The sequence below is a fragment of the Belonocnema kinseyi genome, chromosome 3 (assembly GCF_010883055.1).
Source record: "Belonocnema kinseyi isolate 2016_QV_RU_SX_M_011 chromosome 3, B_treatae_v1, whole genome shotgun sequence".
NCBI lineage: Eukaryota > Metazoa > Arthropoda > Insecta > Hymenoptera > Cynipidae > Belonocnema > Belonocnema kinseyi.
Genome location: NC_046659.1, coordinates 71,594,923 through 71,601,724, shown reverse-complemented (window position 1 = coordinate 71,601,724; position 6,802 = coordinate 71,594,923). Strand labels below are relative to the sequence as shown.

At 34.3% G+C, this 6,802-nt stretch overlaps 2 protein-coding genes across 2 annotated transcripts in view; both read right to left on the bottom strand.

Moving 5' to 3' along the window:
* The window catches only part of LOC117168737 (protein tipE), an 8,584-nt gene extending 5,106 nt beyond the window's left edge, over nt 1-3,478 (bottom strand). The window contains exons 1-2 of the mRNA XM_033354471.1: nt 3,143-3,478; nt 2,817-3,072 (exon numbers count right to left, since the gene is read on the bottom strand). Coding sequence (XP_033210362.1) covers nt 2,817-3,072; nt 3,143-3,455 — 569 coding nt within the window. The 5' untranslated portion in view covers nt 3,456-3,478. The remainder of the gene's footprint in view (nt 1-2,816; nt 3,073-3,142) is intronic.
* Nucleotides 3,479-4,258: 780 nt separating this feature from the next.
* Nucleotides 4,259-6,318, bottom strand: LOC117168735. Its single transcript, XM_033354468.1, has 2 exons — nt 4,767-6,318; nt 4,259-4,374 (listed from the first exon to the last, which is right to left on the bottom strand). The coding sequence occupies exon 1, from the start codon at nt 6,121-6,123 to the stop codon at nt 4,777-4,779; it is 1,347 nt and encodes a 448-aa protein (XP_033210359.1). The 5' UTR covers nt 6,124-6,318; the 3' UTR covers nt 4,259-4,374; nt 4,767-4,776.
* Nucleotides 6,319-6,802: the final 484 nt, after the last annotated feature.

Genomic DNA, 6,802 nt, shown 5'->3' with positions numbered 1-6,802 from the left:
GAAAGAGGGAGCTCTTCTTAATATTTTGAGACCAAAATCATGTCGATACACCTTACCGACTGCGAGTAAAGCCACCCACGCTTTAACTTGACAGACTGTAATGGGAAGCATGGAATTTCATCTTTATCTGAATTTTTTTTTTTTCTATAAAAAATTCACAATATATCTTACAAATTTAGGTCATTCTCTAGGGAATCTAGAGATACAAGAATTCGGTTGCCCTTACACAATTTTATGATTGAACATTTCTTAGCGATTTGTAAAACTTTTTAACGAAATTTAGAGAGATTTTATTCGCAAGTTTTAGACAATATTTGTGTGGCTTGATTTAGAAAATTCATAAGGACCCTAGATTTTTCTGATAATTTATATGAAAATTGTCAGGAAATGTAATAAAATTATATACGAATTTTATGTCGAGTTCCGAAGAAATAACATAGAATTTTTATTTTTGTTTAAGTATTTTACAAAATTTACCTAGAACATGTTTAGGGTTACTCTAAAAATGTTAAGTAACGACTATGAAAATGATTTGCTATTGGAAAAAAAATCAATAGAATGTCCTACTGTTGCATTAAATGTAATCTTTGGGAAGGATAACGATTTTATCAATCATACAATTTGTTTAGAAAAGACTATAGAAACATTCTATTCGTTTATAAACAATTTGTAATTTTTTAAACGAATTTAATGTTTTTATATCCAGAAGGAACATATCTGGAATCTACATCTCAAAAACTACAATTAGTAAAAAGTAATAACTAAATGATCCTTTTTTTTTAATTTTAACGTAAACATCGTAAAAAGTCGTGTTTCCGTTCATAAGAAGGATTCTGATTATATTATCACATTGAATTTTCTTTTTTATAATATTTGCAACTAAATTTTGATGTCGACCAGAATTTGGTGCATCATTTCAAATATAAGGGCTATACAAAAAATTCATTTCAACGCAGAAAAAATGAATTTCAAATTGTGGTGGACTACTTGGGATAATTTAATATAAATAAAAATTCAGGCTCGAATTAAAAACGTGGTGAGCAAAAAATTCTATTCAATGCAGATTATAACTATGCTCGGCGAAGACTCCCATGCTATATAGGTTGCTTTTTTGGCATTGCACACTTTTTTTTGTGTGTCTGTAATATAATAAAAAATTTCATCATTTGTAGAGTAATATCTATAAATATTATTTAAGGTTAAAAAACACTACAAATTTTGTAGAGGTTTTTTATTCCTGATTCAGTAAAAACAAAATCTCTTAAAAATTGAATTTGTTGTCAAATAATAATGTAAAGTAAAGGGAACGTAAATTAATTACATGAGGATGACTTTTGAAATTTTAGACCTTTTCCCTCACTAATGTAAGGATTCGTAAGATTTTTGTGACCCCCTCTTCTTACGTAATATTTTTTTTACTAAATATGTATATAAATTAGTTTTACGCTCGATGAGATTTCGAAAGATTTCTAGTTCAATTTCAGAGAAAATTTCAATTTTTCAACTAATTTCAGAAAGTTTTGAGGAACTGAGGAGTTTTAATAGATTTGAGAAGATTGAGTGGTATTTCAGAAGATATTGGGGGATTTGGACGGATTTTTAGAAATTTTGAGTGATTAAAAAAAACGAAGAAAGTTTTTCGCAGATCACAAACGATTTAAAGAGCTTCTAAGAGATTTTAAGAAATTTTAGGAGATTTTAAGGAATTCTATGCGATTTCAAAATATTAAAAAAGTCAAAGGATTTCAACGGATTTTAAGAGATATCGAAGTATTTTGAAGAGTTTTGAAGGAGGATATCAGTGGATTCTAATCGGATTTCGACGATCGTAAGAAATTTAAAGGGATTTGATAGGGTTTCAAAGGATTTTACGGGATTTGAAAACGTCTGCAACGATTTTAAAGGATTTTAAGAGATTTAAAAGAGTTTGATGATTGGACGAGATTTCAAATGAATTATAGAGATTTCAAACGATTCCAAAGTACATCTACGGATTTTACAGGATTTGGTACGATTTAAACGTATACAATGGAATTTCGGTGGACTTCCGAATATTGTAAAGGATTATAAGGGAATCCGAGAAATTTTAATGTCCTTCTTAAGATTATTGGATTTCAAGAAATTCGGAAAGATTTCCATGTATTTCACATATTTTAACATATTTTAAAGGAATTTCAAAATTTTAATTGGAGCTTAAAATATTTTTAAAAATTTCACAGGATATAAATAATTTTAATCGATTTTAAGAGCTTATTTCAAGCAATTTCAAGGATTTAAAAGGACTTCACGGAATCTTATACAATTTAAAGGGATTGATCAAATTTATAGAAAAATGTACAGGATTTTAAAGGATTGCAAAGATTTTCAGGGATTCCGCGAGATTTCATCAAAATTTTTCGCCAGATTTCATGAGTTGCTAACTCCTCGACTTTATATTGATTGGCCTATGCGATTATCCATATATTACTGAAACAGTTTTCTTTCGTTTAAATGAAAACAAGAATAAAATTGTTGTAATTTTGAAAAGGAAACAATAATATAAACAAAAGAAGAATTTATTAGGTAATATATGGACGATCCCGATGTAAATAAAATAATGAAAAAATAAATAAAACAAATCATTATATGTCTATAATATTATAAAAAGGAAGTTGTCTAAATCAAACCGGTTTTAATAAGGATAACAAAATAATTAAAAAGAGGAAACTTCTGTTAGAAATGCAGCATTTTCTGTAAAATAATTGTAAAGTACTTTTATAAAGTTGCGAACTAAACAAAATTCTACATAATAATTTTTGCTAAAAATATAACAATACCTCGCTACGACCGTTTCTGGATTGGTCCTGCTGTAGTAACAAGGAAAAATTTTTCCCATGTTTCTATATCCGAACTTTTTTGCAAATTCAGAACAATTGACTCTTGGAGGATATCCACATCCTTCCGTATTTACAAAAAACTTGGTATCCGCAACATCCCAGTGTCTTTCTAATGGCTTCGCTATAACCTCCTCGTAAGATGCTTTCGTATAATTAACTTTGATTTGATGACAGCGAAGAGCAGCACTCGTACATCCTGGCTCGAATATTACAGTTAGGAATGCAATACTATAAATTAACTATTTATTTATATGAAAAATACCAACCTTCTCTACAACTGGACCACGAACAGTTTCTGAGGCCTTCAGCATAAACGTGCCCAGTAACAACACAGGCCACTGGAATTGGCGTAAAATCAGAAAGAATTGTCGTGATTGCAGGCTCAATCACAAATGGTACGAGGAAGAGGAAGCCAAAAACAGCTAAAATGGCAGTGGTACCCAGGCATAACGATGTATAAAATTTCGCTTTTTCCACCAGAGACTCAATTTCGACCACAGGAAGGATCCCACTTCCAACATTCAATTTACTTGATCTACTGGATTTGAGTGATCCTGGATCATCCTCCTGGGCACCCATTATCACCGTTGATTCGTCGGAATCAATGATGAAGCCAGTTCTTGGTATTTCGGAACTGAGAGTGGTCCACACACCAACTGTTGTCGCACTGACAGAAATATTTGCTTGCTTACTTCTGGCAATGATGAATTTCAAAAATCCACGAGAAGGGCTTCTTAAAATATTTGATAAGAACTAATTTAATTGATTTGATAAAAATCCTTGATTTCAAGTCTTTGACGATTGAAATAGAATATTTATTTATAAGAACTCAACCCTCAACTCGAATCAATCATCTGTCAGTTAGGCCTAAGTACAAATTTATTTTTATTCTTTACTTAATTACTTGATTTCTCTATTATTACTGATATTTTATTATTAGATAAGAATTTATCTTTACAATTAACTATCACTCTGATAAAGAATTTCTAAATCTATAGTTCAAGCTAAACAAAAAAATGCAAAATTTGTCTTCTTCCCCTATACAGAGGTCGAGATATTTGAGCTATGCTTCGTACGTTTGGATTGCAAACGAGTGCTCAATTTTTAACATGAATTTTTAAAAATACTGGTTTGCATCTGCTGGACTACTATTTTACGTTTCTCTCTTGTTTATTTTGGATCTTTATATTTCGGACTTGTCGAACTTTCTTTTTATTTTCTTGTCCTTTTCATATATTTCTTAATCTGGTCAGTTTCTGGTCCATTTTATTTTTAGTTTTCTTGATGTTTTTGTTTTCTTGTTCTTCTTCAGCTTGAATGTGCGGTGAGTGCGAGTAGGAAAATGTTGAGTTTAGTATCTTTGCTTGCGTTTAATCTAAACGTGTCGTTAATACATATGAATTTGAACCACGCGTTCCCCCCCTTCTCACACTTTAATAGTGGCCGCGTAGAGAGAAAATCGACTGTCGAGCCGGACTCTCCTCCAGGAGGGGAATGCCTGAAAGCATAACAACAAAACATTATTATTAATATAAAAAGAAAATTCAATAGTTTGATGTGACTATTAAATTATCCAAAAACTCAGTCTCGAAATCATTTATCCGCTGAAAAAAATGGTTTAGCTATGTCAGCTAAACGTTTAGATAGAATTCGTCTTCCAAGAAAGTATAGCTGTAATACCTAAATTTCTAGCTATTTTAGCTAAATTTTCCATCAAGAAATTATCTAGCTAATTTATCTAGATTATTTCTAGATATAAAATTCAGCTAAAACAACTAGAAATCTAGGTGACACAGCTATATTTTCTTGAAAGACGAAATTCAATTATACGTTTACCTGGTTCAGTTAAACCATTTTTTCAGTGTTGCTTAAGCTGAAAAGACTCCTTACGTGACGGATCTCAGAGTGCCATGACTGAATCTCCTCCCCCTGCATCTCCAATATTTCCGGAAGCGCTTTTTTCTATTGCCATAGCAGCCAATGCCCCCGGAGTGCCCTTAAACCTCATTTTTGCATCATCCCCAACAACCACCGTGCGTTGGCAGAGAATCAAAGTGAGACAGCTGACCACAAACAAAACGCTTGGCAGCACTAAGGCAACCACAAATTCTCTCTGAGTGGTCTCCAGATCAAACCTCGAAACGACCACTTCCGTCTTATCTTCAGCGTAAAAACAAGGAAACCTAGCCCTCGCGTTATGATCCGATCCATCTTTTCCATAATCCATCAAAAATGCCTTGCACTCATCCATCAAAGTATTAACGCAACCTTCCAAATTTATCAACAATCTACTCTCATTTGCAATAATCAAATCTTGCTCAGGTGGCAGGACCTTCCTCGTCTCATCCAGAGGCTTTGTGGCAAAAATGTTCAAATAAGACAAATATGTGAAATTCGTTAAATCCGTCAGGAGGTCCTTCTCCAATACAGATCCGTTGATGCAGTCAACAGCCTGGACTCCCAAACTACCATTATAAATTCCATAACAACTCGCCATCATCACATCCCCCCTGTTTTCATTCCATATCTCCTTCCCTGTCTCTTCCTCAAAAGCACTTTCACACTGACTTAAGTAAACTTTATCCCCACTTAACAAAATCATATTCTTATTTCTCGTCGGTATATCGACACACCGTCGATCACAATTGTAAGGTGTCCTAATTTTTTCACAAATCCCTCGATTACAAGTGAACAAACCATCTATGTCTATACAAGTTATCTTCCCCCTTCTACCAGAACACTTGAGAGGTGGATCTGTATCGCGAAACATGCACTCGAACGCATCTGTGATATTGATACAAGTACCAGCTGTACAATTAAAGGTGCCTGTAAGATTTCTGCATTCATCAGCAATACACTTTGATTTTTTGGCTGCTTCTTGATCGATTCCATAGCAGGTTTTATTGGTCGTGTTTGTGCAGTTTGCTAACATAATTGTGGTGCCATTTTTGCGCAAATTCACGTGGATTTGAATGCAGGGACCAGATGTCTTTGATAGACACCATTCACCACAACTTCCCCAATCACAGTTATCAGCATTGACAGCCCTCGTTGTTGTGCACATGGCAGGAACTTCACTGATTCCTGAAGCGAAGGCTCGCGTGAAGGGCATGTAAATCGCAACTGTCAAGTAAACCAAGGCAACTGATGAGAGAACAGCTGTCATCTGACAGATGCAGATGGTGCCACAAATCTTACCATCCTGAGGAGGGATAACCAGGTCCTCAACCGGTGTTGGCTTGCCCATGGCTCCAGCCTTAGGCTTTTGTAGTGGGCGACAAAAGGTTCAAGCTTCTTACGTGACAGGTTTCACATCACTGGGATAATATGTGTCTTTTAGTAGATTAGTAGCGTATGTAGATTTAGAAACCAGATGATTTTGTGTTTGTATTTTTTTGACTCTGGGATTCGGTGCTTGGAATTTGGATCTAGGACCATTCCAACCGCGCGAGGTACCGTTTCCCTCGACCTGCGGTCCTTGTGCGCAATCTGCCTTTTGTGCATTAGTCCGCGCAGAGATCGATAGTCGAGTTTGCGCGATACAATCCGCAGCTGGCTTGATATGCTGCAATGACGTCATTCGTGATCTCACTGCCAACCTACGGTAGGTCAACTCCAGGGTATTTCGTGGTTTCTATATCGATGACCTTCCTCTAGATTTTCGGGTTTGTGGCACACTGGGAAGAATGTATTGCTAATGGGCTTCCTAATGGGCTTGATATAGAGAATTATTGTTGTCGGATTTTATGTTATTTCCGGTACTAGAGGCTAGTTTTTTTTAGATTGAAAATCAATTTATTTTCAATTTCCCGAAACAGTTTCCAGAGCAGAGCTTAGCAAATCCAAGATCATACTGCAAATTCTTGTTCATTTAAAAAACAATTTATACTGAAATTTTATACAGGCGGATATAGTTTTAAATTCTC

What these genes read in the sequence shown, in the direction of transcription:
- LOC117168735 (XM_033354468.1), bottom strand. Translation starts at nt 6,123, where the DNA reads ATGGGCAAGCCAACACCGGTTGAGGACCTGGTTATCCCTCCTCAGGAT.